The sequence below is a fragment of the Actinia tenebrosa genome, unplaced genomic scaffold (genome assembly GCF_029948245.1).
Source record: "Actinia tenebrosa isolate PJP-AT-01 unplaced genomic scaffold, QUT_ActTen_1.0 PGA_scaffold5__44_contigs__length_20552954, whole genome shotgun sequence".
NCBI classification, from domain to species: domain Eukaryota; kingdom Metazoa; phylum Cnidaria; class Anthozoa; order Actiniaria; family Actiniidae; genus Actinia; species Actinia tenebrosa.
In genome coordinates, this window is record NW_028292582.1 from 17728051 (window position 1) to 17750063 (window position 22013).

Consider the following 22013-nt stretch of genomic DNA (forward strand, 5'->3'; position numbering starts at 1 on the left):
ATGGTCATTAGATAATGTAGCCTCTTGAATTCAATAGTAAGGCCTTCTTCGTGATATTTACTTGTTGTTAGTTTTGTAAGATTTTGTAGGCAAGAGAAGTTCAATTACTCGCGCACGTTGTTAACATGTTAAGTAATTAATATTCAGTTGCTAACCACAAAGGAATATGCTGCTAGAAACGTTTTTTAAAAAAATCATTTACCGTAGTTTTTTTTTTTCCAATTCCAATGTACCTTTGTCTTTCGCTTGATTTAGCAAGGTCTTATTACAGAAGAAAAGGTTTTAAGGATGGAATGCAAATTTAAAATTAACGTTGTGAGAGGCTAACAGTTAACCAAAGTGAGAAAATGAGGACATGAAAATAAAAATGAAATAATAGTAATCTGGATGAAAAACAAAAAACAACAAAACAAAACAAAACAAAAAAAACAAAAAAAAAAAACAAAAAAAAAAAACAAAAGGCCAAAAAACAAAAGGAAAAGTGAATCAAGGAAAAGTTAAAATTAAAACTACATGCGAAAAAAAAAAAAGAAAAAAGAAAAGAAAAGAAAAGAAAAGAAAAGAAAAGAAAAGAAAGAAAGAAAGAAAAAACCTCATGACTCTGACAAACTCGAGTGTCGTTAAAAACAAGACAAGATATCTTCCAAATCATGTCAAATTAAGCGTCTGACCGAGTTACAAGATCTTTAGCTCTTCAATCGAAAGAAATGTTACGTTGTGCAAACATGAAAGGTCTCATGAAAGGAAACCCAACCATTTGCATGTTTTTTTAAAGTACTCTAGTAAATTAATCCAAACTCAGACTGAAGTCATCAGGAAAGAAGTTCATGACGTCATGACCTATAGCAACCAAAAAAGACCGCCAAAAATTCCTTTAAAATCTTTCTTCGATCATTGAAATCAAATTTCCTTGAGGATCATAAAATGCCAGAAAATTTATCATTTGAAGAAAAAAACTGATTAATAATATTATATAAACAATCAGTGAGTAATCCAGAAGCATTTCAAGGGTAGGTTTTGTGTTATTCAGGCCTCCAAGAAATAATAATATGAAATGTAGTATATTGAATGTATATTTATCCTCTGTTTGTCAAACATAAAGATGTCACAGTTTCGTGCCTTTCACATGCACTGTAGCACATGCAGGACAGACCTAGTCACCAGGCCTAATCGTGCTTCGACAATTCGTGCTGATCAACAAAGCAAAGCAGAGAGAAAAGAAATCTTTCAAAAGCCGGTTAAATTGTTTATTGTCGTCAAATCGTCTACTATTTGTGATAATTCATAAACGCGACCAGTTGAGCGAGTATTTGCAAGCACGCTACTCACCCAACGCGGGATTTTAGGATAATTAGTCAGTTGAATCGTGCAATGGTATCATCCCAGCACACGTCAACAAAAGACGTGACAGTGTGACCAATTTATTTAGCTTCGCTGGTATTGTCATAGCAACTGAACGGAAAGCTAAAGCAATAGCAATCTTGAGATCAAATCTTACCCTTTTTTCATGAAACGTGTCTGGAACGTGTATGTTCTACAGTCTAGAAAATACTAGAGTTGCTGTATGGAAGTCAATGACCGACTTCAACTTTCTCATATGATACCACCTTTACCTCTTCCTTTATATTTTCCATAATTGTTATCACAGGTCGAATTTTCCTCGGTTAATGTTTTCTAATAATTTTGGAATCATGAATCACCAATTTATCGCGGTCATCATCTTGGCTAGCCTCCTCAGCAGAGATCATGTACTTTTTCGTATCGATCACGAATATCGTCTTCTGAGGATACTATGTCTTGGCGGGGAATCAGTTTGGTCGAGTTTTATTGAGTAGACACTTTTATGAACGCCGTTCTTGCTAGGTACCGCAAACTTCAAACTGCCGAGTTCGACATCAGGTGTTTTCCGTCAAACGTTCGACATTTAGGAAGGCTTCAGAACGAAGATGTTGCTGGAAAAGCCGCCATATGAATTCACTGATGCCAAGTACGCTAATCTGTGTTTGCGGGCGTGCTTCCGAGCCTGTTCCCTAGCGTTTTAGCGGCTAGCGGTTAGCAGTTTGCCTCATGCTAAAAGTATCTAGTGACTGACTGGAGGCCGGAAGTAAGCCAATACGGCCGACGAAAAAGTATCGATGCTAAAGGTATCTAGTGACTGACTGTATGCCGGAAGTAAGCCAATACGGCCGACGGAAAAGTGTCGATTTACGATGAATGATCAATATTTGGTCGTTAAATCATACATAATGTATACCGTAACTAGGCACGATTAAGAGGCTGTCTCAGTAAAAACCGACCAATCATTTCCGTTTTCAAAACTCGATTTTCCTCATTTTCTGTTGCATCAATAGATAGATATCACCTGTAGTTATCACAAAAATCCATTTCAACCTTTTCGCGAATTTTTTCCGAGCATTCAAATTCAAGGACCCTCGACACGGATTTGGTTGCAAATACGTTATTCAAAGAATCTGGAAATATGCACATTAGTTTACATATTGAGTAATTGTCATTAGCTGTTGCGGTTTCCTTGCCTCAGAACAAGTATCTATATTTGTATCATTCCCCCCCCCCCCCCTTCCCTTTTCGTATCTTCGCATCTATATTGCAAAACGCTGTACCTGTCAACATATATTAAAGAAATTAGCCAATGTTGTTATTAGTTTGCTCATCCTTTCTCTTTGGTAGCATATTTAAAATATTGGGTATTGCTTACTTTACTGTTATTCATTTACCGGTACTGGGCTACCTGTTTTGCAGGAGAAACGCCTGTTAACTTTCTGTAAATTTGAGCTGATGATTAGCATTCTTTCCGAGGCAGAAAACGACGTCAAGTGAAACTCCAGAATTAGTCTTTCAATCCTTTGTCTTTCACCATTCCCTTCCACTACCGATAATCATCGATCCGCGTCATTGCCTGATTTCCTATCGTGAGCCCCTGAATATTGTGATAATCAAGACAGAGCACACAGTTTCCGGTAACACATGCATGATGTCTTAGTAAATTTTGGAGTTTTTAAATGCGTGTATCTTGTCAAATTCGGGATTTATAGATCAAACTCGGGATTTTTTATAGGTCAATGCGCTTGTGTCGATTATCCCAATATTCAGGAACTCGTACCCAGTCCCCCATGATGTGAAATCAGGTCTGATGCGTAAATAATCTTTATGGAGCATTTACAACCACAGGAAGCCTAAATTAGCTCCCTCACTATAAAGAGATGCTTCTACAGTACTTCGCGCACAAAGCCTTCAGTGCCAGGGTTCGTGTATAATGCTCAGTGTTTTAGCAAGAGAAAAGAACACATTATACTTAGCACGTAACCTCGTACCGAAACCTGCTAGAAATAATACTTTTAGGTAGGTGATTGAGTTATAAATAAAATAGCTAAAAAATATCCAATGACACGATAAAAAACATGAGAAAAACAAAAGATCAAGGTATGTTCATTTATTTATTTATTTATTTTTTATTTTTTTAAATTTTACGATCTTTTTTGAGCCATTTTTTTTGTTCTCTACAAACATTTGCGGAAGTCAGCACAGGAACACTGATTGGGCTGCCTGTGTAGAAACGAGGACAAAGCTTTTTGGTCAGTAAACGGTGGCTCTAGTTATAAGTTCTAAAAAGGAGGACGATCATAGCAAAAATCCTTCTTTCTAGGGTCAGTGTTGGTCTTGGTTAAGCAAAGGAAATTTTGAAAAGAAAGACGAAAACAACGACTACCCAGTACTAGTGTTTTATCAGATACTGTCTTATGGATGATTTACATATACTCATGGTTTATATAACGGTTTAATATGTAAAACAAAAACGGAAATGACGAAATAAAATAATAACATAAATAGTGTGATAAAATACGTAACAAGTAGATAATATATGTGATAAACCCTGCATCGGCTAAAATAAGAAAATATAAAATAAATTATGAATTAGAGTGACCAGTAAGTTTCGACTTCGTTAGTTTCAAGAGTGTTAGCTTTGGTTATAAGATAAGCTTCTTTAAAAGCTTCTCTAGTTTCGTGAATAGTTAGTCTTGGGAAGAAAATATTAGTGGTAATTTAGACCCTTTTAATAAATACTACGATGCCTTACTTTCCGCGTTTGATGTCTAGTTTATTGCAAGTTTTGAAAAAATAAAAAAATAAAAAAATCAGAAAATAAAATCGAAAAGAATAAGTTTGGTGTCAAGCGCGAAAAATGAAGCATTGTGGCATTTATTAAAATGTCTATAGGAATAAGTTGATGTTAGAAGCAAAGTGATTATTAGAGAGAAAGTGTTCTGAAACGTACGCTATAACGGAGGATTGTTTAGATTTAATGCCGGGTTTGTCAACACGTCGTCAGTGTTCCTTGAAGTCTAAAGATTTCCGTTTGGTTTCACCAATTACATTTAAACATGCAAAAAAAGTTTCATTGAATCATGTAAAAAAACGCTTTTGAAAACAGAAAACAGACCGAAATGCGAGTGCTATTTAGTATTACCACAGGAAGCCCGGTTTAGAAGCTTACGACCAAAAGTGAGCAGAATATTAATACCAAGTCACATTTTAACGCACAAAGTTTTGATTTTCGTAACTGAATGTTCTTCGTCTGATTTAGTTTTCTTATACTTTTATCTAAATTGGGGTCCCTGTGGTCACAACCCGTCGACCCTCGATGATTTCACCGGACTTCCAGTAGTTTTTTTGAATAAATAGTAATAATAATACAAATATGTACAGCTTCATTTCACATTACGTAGGAATTTTACTTTTACATTTCAATTTCTGAAAACGAAACGAATGTCTGAGCGAAGTTTTATATACAGTAACCATGGTAGCCCGTACATACCAATACCGCCTTGCATTCTGGATCCATATGCAAAGAGTATAGGGCTAATATAGGGCTAGTATAGGGCTAGTATATCGCTAATATGTACAGATCTTTCTTTGCAGCTCTTTTTGTCTGAGTGAGTTTTGCTGTGGTATATTTACAGGGCAATCACTCTTGTTTCTTTTGGGCCCATAAACAAATCACGGGATACCTGTGGTGATAAGATTGGAATAAACCGAATTTTTCTTTTTCATTATTTCTCCTTCTTCCTTTCTCTATTCCTTTTTACAAAATAACTGTTACGAATGTCGCGTCCTGATTGGTTTGGAGCGCGTCGGCTTTATGAGAGCACATTGCACGCGCGCGCACTTTCCGTTGCGTCATTCCTATCTATTATTGTAATTTGTATTTTATAAAAGAAATAAAAAAACTTGCTTGCTGTGCTGTGTGCAGTCATAAAGCACTTGGGGATTGGCAGAACACTCGAGAAGTGTCCAGAAGCACTCCGCTATGCGTCGTGCTTCTCCTAACACTTCTCTCGTGTTCTGCCAACCCCCGCGTGCTTTATGACAGCACACAGCACGCGCGCGCGTTTTCTATTTCTTCACTTTCTTTCTTTCTTAAGACTGAAAGGTAAAAGAGAGAGGGTGAGGTACCATCCGTGACCTGTGTGCAGCCCACTTTGTTACCTAAGAAGGTTAAAGTCGGGCTGGCATGCATGCAATCAAGAGGAGGATAATCGGTTCAACAGCTAAAAACCCATAAATAAATACAAGGATTGGAACTACCGCCCGTTTCCTTCTCTTATTGTTTGCTTATATCCTTTTGCTTCGACAAATGAAAGACGTTTTTGATTTGTTTCTGTTGATTTTTGGCATTCAAAATATAACAGTAAATAAACAAAATAATCTAAATTCAAGAAGGCCAATATTTACCATCCACATGCACGAGAATCGGTGCTTTTTTGCAATACTTTGTTAATGCAGCCTAACTTATGTATACCGTCGAATTGGTATTTAAAAAGTTGCAGATTCAAAAATATCCGGATCAACGTGGGGAAGATTGGGGAATTTTAGATAAATATCTTACTAATACCCCACGTACCAGGATATTTTTGTAATCTGACTTTCTTTGCGGATTGGATGTGTGGATGGGGCCTTAGTATTTTCTACTTTCACATTCCCATAATGCCTTGCTTCTTTGGGGGTTAACCAATCAAAAAACTGTCCCAAATTGAAAGGTTTCTTAATTGAATTTATACTTTACCTGCTTTTATCTGTACAATACTGATTATTAGTTTACTCCAAGTTATTTTTGCGTGTACAGATCATCAAGAGTTTTGGTCTTACAGAAAATGTATTGACTTAAGGTGACTGCCTACTTTTGGAAATTGATTTAAGCTTTTTTTAAAACTTCGATTATCCGAATTGAAATTTAATGCTGATTCCAAATCTGGAAAGAAAAATAGGGTGTCCCGAGCTCGTTTTCGAGATGATCAGCATTTAATGGAAGCCTACGCACGAGCTTTTGGAGTAAAAATTGTACCACCGGAAGTGATTGGAAAAAAGTTAAGATGAATAAGATAATAGTTATTTGCAGACTATATGATTGCATGGATGTAGGCTAGTCAATCATTCTACAATAATAAATGGATATTTTAGACAAAAAGACAGAGAGATACATTGATTTGTCATATTTTGTAGTTTCGGTGCTCTTAAAAAATCTCATAAAGTCGAACAAAAATCCCTACAAAAATCTATTTTTTCACGTGTTCCTGATTTAAACTTTTCCTAAAATGTTGATATAACCTAGATTTTTAGGAGGTTTTTCGAATGAGCTATCAAAAAATATAGAGTCCCGTGCAAAATTTGAGGGTTTTGCTCTGTTGAAGCTTAAAACGCGTATGGTTCTTCAATAAAATCTTGTAGATTTTTCAGCGGTTTTTGAGCGCGCGCTCATCGTGGGCTCAATTCAAACGTTCAAAAGTAGGCAGCCACCTTAAGAAAAATGTTTTAAAATTTACCTTAAACCTCTTCAAACTTCTATCTTTTTCTGTTTTTTACTTCTTCAATTTATTTTTGGATACCAAACAAGGTATTGTCAACATTGTCTGATTAGCCTTCAGCAAAATAAGTGGGTTTTTACCCTCTGGTCACCCCCCAAAGACGCCAAAGTATTATGGGGATGTGAAAGTAGAGAATAGTGTTTGTTATACGCCGAGTCGAAAAATGGCTACCAATTTGAATAACAATCGTTCTGCATTGACTAGAGACTGACTAGCCTCTCATACATGTGGAAATGCTTTATGTTTCCACGAGGCTAGTCAGTCGCTAGTCAGTGTAGAACAATAGTTATTCAAATTGGTCGTCATGTTTCGTTTCTGTGCAGTATAGTGCATTTAAAATACTTATTTGTGTGTTGTTTTGCTCATTTAAATATAGTTCAAAATTCAAGTTAAATCACAGGGAACCCGGCTTTCGGAGACAGCCTAGACTGCGAGTAGTCCCACTTCTCTCTCCAGACTCAGTAAAGACGAGTGTTTTAGGATTCATGTGGAGTACAAAGCAATCCTTAGACACTCGTCGTTTCTGGTAAGGTGTAAAAGTGGGACTACTTGCAGTCTAGAGACAACCTGGTTCAAATATGCCGACCAATTTGAAATAGTTAGTCCAGAACAATATTTAGTCAAATTCGTTACCATATTTATATCGATCTAGATTTTTCTTTTAGTAAAAATGGTAACTTTGATCTTTATGGGTCCTGCGGTTTGAGATCGAATGATACATGAAGCTGTTAACTGATCTTGACTGTAAATTGATGGGTACGCAGAACAACCCATAAAGAGCAATATCCACCAGTCCAGATCTACAATTACATCTTAAGTAACCGTAAACCGATCTCAAATCCAACTACTCATAAAAAGGAAATCATAAAGTTCCGAAAGCCGGGTTCCCTGTGGTTAAATGAAATAAATTCACTTACATGTAAAAAATGGCGGAATATTATACACTTGACGTCCCCTTTGTTTGAGACTATTGAAGTTATTCTAGTTAGCGATATTTACTCCTTCGGTGTAATGACTATTATGGCTGGATTAACCCTGTTCTTTCGCAAACGGATCGATTTTTCCACAAAGTTATTGTAATATTTTCTCAGTTGACCTTTTATTGTTCGATTGAGATATCCATAGAGATATGGATTGATCATTCCGTTCATGTAATACAAAAACGTCGATATTTCTATTGCAAGGATATTATTGTTTTCTCTCGTGAAAGTTGACAATATGCTCAACCCAATATAGGGTGTCCACGACAGGAATAGCACGCCTACGACAAAGCCTAAAGTGAATGCTGTCCTGATCTCTGACTTCATAGCTGAATGAGGTTTTCTTAGACAGAATTGACCAGACACGTCCTGAATTTTGCCAACAGCTGTATCCACTGAGACAACCGTGGAAGATTCTCGAAAAACCATGGCTTCAACTTCTCGTCGTATTTGCTTGGAATGTCGCCGCGACACGCGGAAGATTTTAGCGTACAAGTAAGAGATGATCATCAAAGGTAGAAAATAGATATTGCAGAGTTTGAAGTAGGTGAAGCTTGAGAGAACAAGGTAGTCAGTCTCACAGAGCCAAAGACCACGCATAAAGGTATATCTTCCCCATCCAAAGAATGGATAACATGCTGAGAACAGGGAATAAGCCCAGATACATAGGATAGAAATTGCAGTCTTTGTTGCGGTCACAAATGACTTGTAACGTAAAGGGAGAACAATGGCTAAATATCTATCAATACTAACAGCCAATAGTGTAAAAACTGATGCAAAACTCAAAGAATTCTGCAGAAATCCAATAGCAGTGCAACCACTCTCTTTGAAAACAAACTTTTCATGGAGGATGCCGGGTATTCGAAATGGAAGTAAAGTCAAAGCAACCAAAATGTCAGTCACTGCTAAATTAGCCAATAAGAATCCAGAAGGACAGTGAAGTCGTCGAACTCGAAAAATAATATAAAATATGGATGCATTACCAAATAAGGTTAAAAACATTACTATGACTGTTAAGATCACTTGGATGGTGTCAGCGGTATTGCCCATTAGTCAATGCGCAGAAGGCAGTAGAACATTCCTTTTACTTGTAACGATACGAATTTTCCTTGTTGCTGGATATTTTCTGCCAAGATAAGAAAGACAAAATAAATGTATGCATGTAAGATAACGGCAGGTGTCTACAAAGTGTAGTCGAAAGCAATAAAATTGAGTAAATTGTCAGTAGCGATGCTTTGCTTAATTAAAGCCCTCACAAGAGCTTAAAAACCTATATATTATGTCTAAATCATTGTCCTTTACTCTGAATTGCCTTTAGGGTGACTTAGACGCAAAACGCAAGCGGGAAATGAGCGAAAATGAGTCGAGGAATTGCTTAAACGGCTGTCTCACTACGAGAACATCCTTAATAGAAACCACACGAAACCGGATGACAGGTTTAAGATTGATCAGTGTGGGTGTAATTTCCTATGTTATTCCCGGTCCACGTTCTCAGAGAATAACGATAAAAAACCTTTAAACCCGATAGGGAATAGGTACGATGAATAGCCGTAGCTAATAGTGAATGAAATTGCTAAATTCATCGAACCGGCAATTTCCTACATTCCATAATAAAATTAGTGGTAAGGGTAATAAGATAAAACCAAATTGAAGTACAAAAATATCGAAAACTAAGATTACATATTCCTCTTGTTACAATCCTTAAACCTTCGCCAACATTATATTGGTTATCAAGAGTTAGCTTCCAATCACCTATTCTTAACAGCTTAGCACTTTTCTCCACTCAGTTCGCATCCCAAACTTAAGAACATTTAACCCGGGTTCCCTTCAGATAAAATTTTTTCGGCGTATTATTCTTCCAACGTTCCAACTACTATTAGATTTAGATATCTGATGTTCCTGCGATAGTAAAAACTCAAACACTGATACTTAGCAACACTTACTTTTAATGGACATTGAATTTTTCAAACGATTTACGAAAATGCATATTCTTAAAAATTTGAAGACGATCACAATAAAGCAATTCAGTGATTTTTTTATATCCTGTATTTTTTTCACCGCGTTCATGCCGAAACAGGAAGAAGAAAAAGACAACTTAAAAGGCGAAAAGATAACATCTCTTTTTAAATCAACAGAAAGAAAGAAAATCAACGAAATTTCAAAGACCAAAAGAGATGTGTTATCGTAAACAAGAACGTAAAGAAAAACTAATTTGGTGCGATTCTCAATCACTAAAAGCTAAAATCGAATAAAAAGCAACTCGATTAAAGCTAACTAGAAAATAATCAAAAATATTAAATATGAATGAAATATTAAATGATACGAACACCTTTCTTCACAAATTAACTCTATCGCAGTCGCAAAAACCACTTGCCCGCTGCTAGCACCAAAATGGTGGCTCCAGGACAAACAACAGCTTTTCGATCGACAAAGTTAAAAAAAATAACCTATATATCATTCTTAACTTACGGTTTATGAGCTTTATCGAAGTTATTCTGTATGAATTTCCTTAGCCCAATAAAAAACTAGCCACATTGCGTCTTGGTACAGTTAAATTTTCACTAGTAACAGCCACACAGGAGGAAGTACAATATATTTCTGATATTCTTTCTTGAAAGAGCCGTAATTTTGAAAGAGCTCAATCCAACGCCAGCGGGTATTGATTAAAATAGCTCCCGTCATAGATCCTTATTTGAGTAATCGCAAAGTATCCTATTCCGGACTTTTAATTGTTGCACATGAAAATTTACCTCACGTGTTTATGTTCAAGCCGCTTCAGAAATAGAAATACTATACGAAAAAATCGATAACAACGGCCAAAATAAACCCAACATGCACTGTGGCGGATTTAGGGGGGGTTCATTGGGTGCAAATGACCCCCCCCCCCCCCCCCCACCGGCTGGTACCTTGGATTTTTTATATTTTTTAAAATAAATAAATAAAAGTATGGTAGGTCCGCTTTTTGATGGATAGGTTATCCTTATCAGGAGCGCCCCTAGGCCAGTGATGTGCAAGAGAACGTTATTGTTGTGCCGAGATTTTCAGAAATGAACCCCCCTCTTAAAGTTCTGGATCCGCCACTGATGCATGTACATATTTTTGGTTACACAAGGCGGGTGTAAAAGAATATCATAAATAGGAAATCCATTGAAAATTAAGACGCACTCTGACTTGCAAAGTCTGTAATCTCGAGTATCCTTTTTAACTTTGCCCGGCTCTACCTAAGTGAATATTAAGATCATGTTGCTGTATCATTGGCGGGAAGATCAGATAACATGCACATTGTTGATTCACTATTCCCGCCACTTGAGCATGCTCCGGTCCGTTTTCATTGGTTCGTTATATAGCAAGTAAGCCTAACGCTGAGTAATGTTTGAAAGATCTTGTAGGAAATTAATAGAACGGATGCATTTTTATTTCCAATCGAAGAAGAGAAGTCAAGTTTTCCATTCAAAAGAATTGTACTCGAGCTGCATTTGTCGACACAAGGGAAAAACGTCTGCGCATTCGTTCACTTCAGCACGCTTTCTAAGAATTTTGAAGAGTTTGAGTGAGAAAATAAATGTTTGTTTTCTCCAAGTATACAAAAAAAATTCGAGAGTATACTTTTGTCAGACCAAGATACTGTATTAAATAACACAATATGAAAGAATTAGTCTTAAGTCTCAAGCATGGACACTAAGTTTTGGCATTTGTGAAGCCCAATTTATAAGGCATGTTTGAAAGTCAAATTTACTTATGTTTTGACTAATTTGCATACGGATTCAGAGCATGCGCAGACGTTTTTCAGTCGTATCACATTTGTCTAGTCAATTCATGAGCGTTTTGCCAATCCGGACTCACCATTTGTATACTTATACTTACTTGTATACAAAATATATCCAAAGAAACTAAAAGCATGGGGGAAGGGTTTGAATAGCTACCAGCGAAAGGTTGGGGCTGATAAATTATAACAATGCTTGATTAGTATTCTGTATCGTTATACAGATTACTAATAGAGTGGTAGAGGTAGTGGCGGTGTTGGTGTTGGTGTTGGTGGTAGTGGCGGTGTTGGTGTTGGTGTTGGTGGTAGTGTTGGTGTTGGTGGTAGTGTTGGTGGTTGGTGTAGTGGTTGGTGTTGGTGGTAGTGGCAGTGGTAGTGGTAGTGGTAGTGGTGGTGGTAGTGGTAGTGGTGGTAGTGGTGGTGGTAGTGGTAGTGGTGGTGGAGGTGTAGGGGTAGTGGTGGGTGGTGGTGGGTAGTGTTGTGGGTGGTTGGTGTGGTGTGGTGGGTGGTGGTGGTGGTGGCGTGGTAGTGTAGTGGTAGTGTGCGGTGGTAGTGGTAGTGGGGGTGGTAGTGGTAGTGGCGGTGGGTGGTAGTGTTTGGTAGTGTGGTGGTGTGGTAGTGGGGTGGTGTGGTGTGGCGGTGTAGTGGATGGTGGTGTGGTGGTGGTGTGGTGAGGGTGGTGGTAGGTGTGGTGGTGTGGTAGTGGTGTGTGGTGTGTGTGGTGTGGTAGTGGTGGTGGTGTTGGTGGTGTGGTGTGGTAGTGGTAGTGGTAGTGGTAGTGGTGGTGGTAGTGGTAGTGGTACAGTGGTAATGGTACTTGTAGCAGAAGTGTCTCCCTTATCCTCTTACTATGACGGACCCGGTTATTTTCCAACTTTCCTTCCTATACAACTTGAGAAATAAGACCGAATTCTGTTTTTGTGGTTCTTGAATACTCTTGCATAAATTATCCATGAATTCGATTCTATGGTTTCTCGTTTCTAAATCAGTTTCCGTGAATTTAACACCAGTTTGAATACTCAGAATGATGCGTATTAAGCAGAATAAGTGATCAACGAATATAACTACATAACCCAAAACATCTTGGTCATCATAAAACAGCTTTGCTGCAACGAAAACATTAACCCAAAAGGTTTGATATGAATCAAAGATACCTTTCCTTGTCAGTTGTCGCATAACCAAAAATATCTATCCGGCTAATGACACATATCCGGGCCGATGGTAGAAGTTTCGTCTCCCTTACAAATTGGCTAGATAAAAAGAGACCCTTTAAATATAAAAACGTATGAACTATTTTAGTCTCTAGAGATAATTACATAGGTTATACTCAAAAAATAAACTCTCGATTGAGGGATCATATCGTTTGTTTCTAATAAACTTGAGGAAAAGCATCTCATCAACGTCATGCCACTATATTCCTACAATGAATCCAACATTTTAAATATATAGCCTCAAGATATCCCGTGGTGTTTAGCATTTTCAAGCAATTTGATTGCTTTAGTGCACATACACTCTAAAAATGAGGGTTTTATTTCCTCTGTCATTCCTCTAACTCCTACGCGCCAATAAATTTAGTACCACCAATGACTGACGAAAATTCGCTCTTCTTTTATGTATTCAACAAAATCTCACTTGTTTGGAAATTACTTTCCATGGAATGATGAACCCCACAGCTCGTAAATTGTGTAATATATCAACAAGGCTAGGACTTCCGGGGTTGTCAATGTGCTGAAAAGCATGCTTCGCGCGCTTTCTTTACTGACTTCTTCTTCGTTACTGATTGATTGATGGCTTTGATTTGTTATTTTAAAATCAAAATTACGATTGAAACGTAGACTTTTTGAGCTCCAAACCATTTATATACGTTTTCCGGACATGGCAACTGACTTATTTTAACGTCGAAAATGTTTTTCGCCGAAAGAAGTGAAAAAAAAAAAAATCATTATTATACGAATAGCACTATTTCATCTAATCAAATTTAAATCCCTCTCGCCAGCTTGTATTATATTGATAGAGAAATGTATTGGGGCATGCCTAGCCCACTTAGACCTCGTGATTATGTTTATTTGTTATAAAATTAAAGGTAGGTTTCTAAAGGCACTATGATAATTAAACTCTTGTTTTTGAGCCCTAAGAGTGTACCTGTCTGGTTCCTAATGCACGATCAAGAGGATATAAAGAAAGAAAAGTGTTTCATGAGAACTTGGCTTAATTAAAAGGCCGAATATTCCTCTGTATAAGAACTTGACGGAGCACTGTACGATTTTATAAAAGATCTCTGTATACTCGTGTGTTTTCCAGGTATATCTATTGCTGATGATTAGAATTACATATACACTCAATAGAAGAATCGTTGCAGGGTTCAGAAACATAGGACATAGAAGCTGAGATCGAAATGGCACATGGGAAGTACATTAATTAGATGCATGCTGTGACAGGCGACCCGTGGCATCATCCAATGTTCTTTAATACGCTTTTGGCATTCAAAACCGACTGCATGGATGGTGCAAATGAATAAATTATAATATAATTATGTCATTTCCCACATTGTGCCATGTCGGTCTCAGCTTTTATGTTCTATGTTTCTGAACCCGACGACGATTCTTCAATTGAGTGTAGTTATAATATAATTTGGACTAGATTAATAGTCATTGCTATACTCTGATATGAATTTACTTTTTGAGTCTATTCCGGCAGTTGAATTAGTGTATTCTAGATCCCAGGTTCTTGATGACTCCTTGTCGAATAATATTCCTTTGAATGAACTCCTTTTAATGTATTCCGTAAAGTAATCTTTGGATGTATTCCTAACATTCAATGAATGTTCTATCAATTTCTCTCCGTTTTATCTCTGTATTGTGACTCCTCTCTCTTTCTCTAACGACTACTTCTAACTAAAGAGTGATAATGCGCCTACGACCAGTTTCACAACAAGCCTGAGCACTTGGTTGCAAGTCTAATTTTGTTACATCAGATTTTATTTCTCATTCGTTTCTTGTCTCTTTCCTCACAACTTTAGAGTACTTGTTATTCAGCGCTGTCCCCTAAAATCATGTCTCTCTCTCTTTTCAAAGAATTCCTCATGAAGTACTAGCAAAATAAGCAAACATGCTGCAAGAAAACTAATGAAGAACAAGAATCCTTTCCCCGTGCTGAATTTGGGGAAAAATATCATACCTGGCTTTTACGCGTTTGGAAACGTTATTACAAAACGAGTTAATTTTCGATACTTGAAAACTCTTCCTTTAATGATAAGGCGTAAACCGCATATTGCCTTCTCAAACTAGTTTGTCTTTCCTACAGCCAAAATAGCAGATTTATTCAGGTAAAGACCAGACGTTTTAGTCAGCTATTAGTCAATCAAAACACGAGAATTTCAAACCATCCAATACACTTATCGTTCCCTACTTTCCCGCCCTTTCCAACTTGTAAAGATTCGGCACTGACGTACTGCGTTGGCGGGCGCGTCAATGACGTCACGGGGGCCTCGGAAATCTAAAATCTATTAAAATATTTTTCTCGAAATTCAGAGTGTGTTTATTGTGTATCACGAACCAGAGGCTTGTGATTAAGCTTCCGAAACTAGATGGAATTGTATTTTTAAAAAAAAGTCACTGAAAATTGATTTTTGCGGAAGGAGAAGACCGGAATAAGTGGAGAAAACTCAGACAACTCTACTCACATACAACAATGGCATGTTCAAGAATTGCTAGAGGCAGCATATTAGCAATTCACATTTTTCAAATAAACCTTTTTTTCGAAATCGTAAAATACCGCTGTGATCCTTAATCACAGACTCATTTCCTCAAGTTTGGCCTCGTTTCTTATAGAAAATATTCACATGACAAAACAAACACCTGCAAATACACAGAAATGAATAATCAAGAATAACAATGAGTAAGTATATAGTTAGGGTACTCGAGTTTCAGTTTGGTATCATGTTCTTCTTTGAGGGATTAATTCGGAGAGGAATTCATTCGTTCGTTCGTCTGTTCGTTCGTTCGTTCGTTCGTTCGTTCGTTCGTTCGTTCGTTCTTTCGTTCGTTCGTTCGTTCGTTTGTTTTTTATCCTTATTCCATAAACGATGAGGAATAAAAAGGGACAAACAAGACCCTGGTGGCAGGGTAGTCCGGGCTACCTGGTTGGGACGGTTTCAGTTATCTGAGTAGCCTGGGAACGGCTCTCTGAGGAGAAGGGGAAGGGAAAGGGGGAGGGGGGAGGGGAGGGGGAGGGGATGGGAGGGGAGGGGAGGGAGAGAGGAAGGGACACACCCTTGTGTAATAGTCACACAACCTGTATGGATGTATTTTGGGCAGGCTGTCCAGTTACTACACTTCCACTATATACACTGGCATCAAGAGTGGATTCTTCTCAGTCGACTGCATTAGGATGTCCAGAACTTATCGCTGATTCACGGAGTAACTACCCCACTCTCACCAGAGATCCGTTATTATCTGAGTGTCCAAGAATCCAGAGACAGGAAGTGGAAATAAGTTGCAAAGTTTCGAAAGACATTGATAGAGCTACTAATCACATCGAAAAAAAACCCAACAATTTCTACTCCAATTCACAGTAGTCCTTCAAAGCGAAATTCGAATTTTCGCATAGTACTAGAAGTTGAATAAAGCTACAATCTGAAGATCAAAATGTATTATTACTTGTAATAATAAAAGAAAACTTCTGACCAATAAACTTATGTTAACCTCGTATTGATTTGTAGTAGTCTTTATACCCAAAATACCTTTAAAATATAGCATCATGATTAGAATCAGATCAGTTTTCAAAATAATTTAAAAGCAATTGATCAGGCGCGTAGAGTCTTTAATATAACACATTAAATGACTAGTTTATCCGTTAAAACTGATCTTCAATTACAGAAAATACTGCTTTGAATAGCTGAATCAAAGCATGAACAGTTAACCAAAATAATCTATTGCTCATTAATTGTTTGAAAATTCTTAGAAATCTTCGCTTTATTAGAAGTCCTAAAAATCTTCTCGCTTGAAATCCAAACTGTTTACAATCAGCAGTAAATTAACATTTCTAGTTTGGCGTACATGATAATTGAATGGACTATAGTCGGGAACCCTATAGCGGATGTCTGCAAAGCTCTCTTGGGTAAGGTAATGAAGACCCACTATTGCGCAATTCAGTGTCCATTTTGGCGGGGAGGAACAGAATAAAAAACAAGGGTATTTACGGCCGGTTTACTACAGGTGACCAGGTAAATATACGATAATTAATATTTTCAATCAATAACCATTCATAAAATACCGATTTTTTTCTATTCACTGTTATTTGCATCGATCGTGTTGAGAAGAAGTATAGATAATTATTTGTTTTAACAAGGTCAATATTTTTGCTTTCCCATGCAACAAATTAAATTGAAATCTTTTTTTTTTACATTGACGGAACTATTTCCTATACCGAGCGCGGAGATCGAGATGAAGGATAAAAGCAACTGTAGCAGCTGCTAACATATCACTTACAGCAGCATAAAGACCTATGTAAACACAAACGGTTGCCATAGCTACCCTCATGAAAACTAACCCGCCGTAAATAAAAAAGATAGGAAAATTGTGAAACATTTTTGAATATAATTATTGCGTTAATAATATAAGAAACGACGTCGTGAATTACTGTCTGTATCGTTTCTTGTACTATACATTAATCTCAAAATCCTTACTTATCGAATTATTGCGTTATGTCAGTAATCGATTCGTTCGCGGGCAAAAGATTGAATCGTCAGATGTTTTTTTGCATGATGAAACTACATCATTCTTAAAGTAAAATGAAGACTTATATTACAAAATCGGGTGACCCGACTTCGTTTACCAATCAGATAGCGTGGAAGTTCACTATTCTAGCGGTAAAAACGCGCGAACAACGCAAACATGGAAAACTGTCAAAAAAGCCATATTTTACTTAAAAACAAATTGATCGTCCCATTTTTCACAGATCACCCAAATAATATTAACCAAATGATTTTCATATTTTATATTCCTTAAATATATATTGTTGTCACCGACTTTTCAGAGGCATAAGAGTAGCTTGAATCAGCGAAATACGTGTTTTCTTGATATATTGCACCTCAAAGTAGTTCCTAAAAACGTTTTATAAAAAATGCTAAATAATCAGTGTAATTCACAGCGTATCTTTATTTCTTACATCGAAGGAGTAAAAATCAAACCTTCGAACGATAAGAAAAAAGGCAGGGGCTCACCGTGCTAATAAACGAGAAAAAATCTTCAAAACATACTCACGTTTTCTTGTCCGCACAAGAATTTGACCGTTATCGTATGTTTCTTAAAGGAAAAAACTCTTGAAGTCAATAAAAAATTGGTGCATTTGTTGATTTGATGTTGGTTTTTCAAAGTATTTTGAAAAAGCTTTGAAAATACCTATGGTAGTTATAAAAACGAGATGCGCGAAATGGATGCGCAGTAGTAAAAGGTCCGGATGAAACTACCTTAAGATCATAATAGCCGTCGTCATACTGGGCAATTTGGCAAACCACCCGCTTAAAATATTAAATCATCACGGATTTGCGTGCCTCGAAAATAAGGTCACGTGACTTTATCCTAATGATAGCAGGTGATAAACTTGTTAAACAAGTTCTTGTTTTTCCTGTTTACGGAATCTTCAGGTTTCGCTTTTGGATTACGCATTGTTTATCCGTTGCCAATTCCCTTTCGATTTTTCACTTCCCTTTTCTTTTTTTCTTCTTTCTAGAGAATGCAGAGGCGTTTTTTGATTGCTTAATTTTAATTCTGGCGGGCATTTGATATCTCTTTGCAAATGGAAGTCTTGCTGAATATAATCGTCGCGTTCGGTATTATAAAAATGTAGAACTCATTCAGGCACTCACCAAGACTATGTGTTCTCTCTAGCTTTTGCTCATAAACTTTCTTTAATACGAAGACTTTAAAAGACTTTCAGAATTGAGAAAGAACTGACACTATTTGTCACACAATAATGACACGTTCGTAAAGTGAGAATATGAACCTAGGAATCACAAGGTGTGAATGACTCAGTCTCTTCCGATAGAACCTAAAAGAAAGATTATTAAGAATGAAGACTTCCCTCGAATAAATCAATTATGTGAGGATTTTAAGCTCTGCAGATGATCTAGAATTAGTTTTTAATGAAAACCAATCAGAGTTATTCCCGTTTTTCATGCTGCGACTAAAAGTGTTCACTGTTCATACCGGTAGACTTTTCATTCAACATTCTAGCCATCAATTTTCTTTTCTGACGCGAAGACCCACGCGAACATTCAAGTGGTTATCCTACTCTAAAATATTCGATCCACTGACAATACTTCGTTCCTTTAAGATATTTCAAATTCAATATTTTTTTGATGATATCTGTTGAACCGCTTTACGATAAAAACTTTCAAAACTATTTTCTACTGTGCCATTCTGTTGTGTCGTAGAGATTAATGAACGCAATCTATCCTTGAGGCTGTTCAGCACTAACTGAAGATATAGAATTTGTTTGAACATTAAACTGTTTTTATTTTTTGTTGTTTTTCCGATGACCTGGTGGCTTTTCAACCAATAAAAAGTTGTAATGTAAAAGATGTTTAGGAAATAGTATATAACTTAAAAAAGATAATATAGAATAAAAAGAAGCAGCTTACCAAAGCCGAACAAAATAATAATAATAATAATAATAATAATAATAATAATAATATAAATATTTAAAAAAAAGAAAAATAAAAAAATAAAATAAATAAAATGAAATAAAATAAAATAATAATAATGATAATAATAATAAACTAAAGAAAGAAAGAGAAATGGAAAATGAAAAAAACGTTAACTCATCAAATTAAGAATTTGCTCGTTAAGCATTGTCTCATCAGAAACACAACGCCACTTCAAAATTAATGATCAAACTCCATTTGTCCAGCCGCTTAAAGTGGTTTTAGCTATTTTAACACTTGACAGTTTTTCGGAAGGCTTGAAGTAAATATTTGATGAGTCCTATCATCGAGAACCCAGGGACAAAATATCGTTGCTTCTTCGAGATTTTACTCCTGTGTTCCCACGGATCGATTAAAGTCCAATCTCTTTAAAGTGCAGTCCTAGATATTTCATTTTTCCTAATCTCTACAAAAGTAAATACTTCTAATAAAAACCTAAAATAATCTAGATTTTATAGCTTTTCTCCGCTTTTTTTTTTTTTTTTTGATGTTTCTAATCTTAAGTAATGTGTAGTTGTTTGCCTAGTATTATAGATACAAGCTGAATCACTTCTGACATTTTAAAAACTCAAACAACGAATGTCTCTAAAATTAGTTTTGCGCCTAAAGTCGTAGGAAGGCGTTGTCATATAAAAATAGAAAATAACAAAGCAACAAATAGGAATTAATTAATTTTGAGCAAAATGAGAGTAATTTTTTCATTGTTTTGAAAGTATAGACAAACGACTTATTTTGATATTACCTTATTAGTATATACTAAAAGAATACAGTTATTTTCATCAATATGGGGAGCTTTACATGGAATTAGCCTAAGTTCCAATTTGTTATTATTATTTTATTTTATATGACAACGTTCCTGCAATTAGGTGTAAATGCATTTTTTTAGATCTTGGAAAAGAAACTCAAAGACAAAAAAAAAGATGTGTTTTGCTAAAACCTTTCCAATTTACCAAAATAAACTACGGTACTTCACGTTTCTGATAACGTTCAAGTTTCAGTTTGTGGGTAGTACCTGTGGCGATCGTTCTGAATTTAGTCTCATAAAAAATTTCTTTTTCCGATGGAAATTAGAAACCTTGAATAATTGAGAAAGAAATAGAAAAGCTAAATTATCTATTTATTCCGTCTTCACCAAACTATTACTCTATATAGATATTACTTAAGAATTAGAAAGTTAAAATATATTAAATGAAAAGAAAAATATTTTGAGCTTAAACTTTAAGTTCAAACTAAGACTGGCGTAGAATTAAGAGAAAAGAGACAATTTTTAAGTTCCTAAATTTGTACAATTTCTTTTAAAAAAGTAATTATATATATATATATATCGATTTAAAACAGCAAAACTTCTAGCTTTTCTCTCCTGGAAGGCTTACCTCAAAGTTTGAGTTTATCAAATCCCTCGAGAATTTTGCGGAAACCCAGACGAAAAAATATATATCTGTACGTCTGTATTTTCAGATTGAATTTAAAGCAGCCTTTTGAGTTTTATCTGATCCTCGATGATAATTATTTTCGAGGCACTTCCAAGGTAAAAGGCAAAAACAGCTCAGTATTATATTTATTCCATTTGAGCTCGAGTAGTGAACATTTTGAAACGCAGCTGTTTAAATGACACTAAATTAAACAGTCTTACGAATTTATTTAAATAGTGTTTGCTTAGTTAGTAAGCTATCTCATTTACCCGTCTGATTTCGCCTTAGGGAGAAACGATTATTTGCAGCTACGACGCCGAAAAAAAAAAATTATTATTATCTTAAGCCAGTTATAAAAATTATTATTATTGTCTTACCAGTATCTTCGGAATTAAAAATAAGCAATTTTTTTTATGTTTTGAAACTGCTAAAGAAGAAGAAGGGAAAAAAGAAAAAAGAAAAAAAGAAAAAAGAAAAAGAAAAGAAAAAAAAAAGAAAAGGAAAAGGAAAAGGAAAATCATTGCATTCATTGCATGAAAACGTAAAACGTCAAATATTTTTTAAACCGCCATTTTTTTAAATTTTTTATTTTTCATTTTTATTTTTATTTTTTTTTGAGTTTTACTCTCATTTCCAAACTTAAAACGCGAAAGCCTCAAAGATATTATCAAGTGTTTTTGTTTTTTTAAAATAAAGATATACACACTTAACGGGTTGTAAAAAGGCCTAGGTTTTAAGTTAAATATTATAATTAACAAATTACTACTACGAAAAGCATCAGTTTACCATTTAGTTTGACTCCTTTATCTGTTTATGATTGAGACTGTACTTTACCTCGATTTTTGCCGTAAGCCTTGTCGTTAGTGAGTCGTAAAACGTGGCGATTCGACTAATTTTAGAAGAAAAGAACTGTTTTGTTTTTGCAATTTTTTGTTTAAAGCAGCTTCTTTAGAGCTTTACCTCAACCAGACAGCACCCATAATCCTTTATACTTTTGGCGATAATGATAATTTGTGATATGGATGCTATTAAACGAAAATGCATATGCAGTCAATACTCTTCTTATTTGTCGCGTTTAAATCAGTCAAGATAAAGAACCTTTCTGACAGCTCCCATCTCTTAGGTCCTTTAGCATCAAACTGTGCCCAACAAAACCTAACATAAGTAAAACCCCTCAAGAGAAACGTATGGATCCACGAATGTTTCCGGTCTTTTAGTATACGAAAGATAATGACTCTATCGGACCAATACACCATCAACTTAACACGTACA

General features: G+C 35.9%; 1 protein-coding gene across 1 annotated transcript; it reads right to left on the bottom strand.

Annotated features, from left to right (window-relative positions):
• Positions 1-4730: 4730 nt before the first annotated feature.
• LOC116300726 (adenosine receptor A2b-like) lies at positions 4731-10458 on the bottom strand. Its single transcript, XM_031709644.2, has 2 exons — positions 10331-10458; positions 4731-8987 (listed from the first exon to the last, which is right to left on the bottom strand). The coding sequence occupies exon 2, from the start codon at positions 8909-8911 to the stop codon at positions 7877-7879; it is 1035 nt and encodes a 344-aa protein (XP_031565504.2). The 5' UTR covers positions 8912-8987; positions 10331-10458; the 3' UTR covers positions 4731-7876.
• Positions 10459-22013: the final 11555 nt, after the last annotated feature.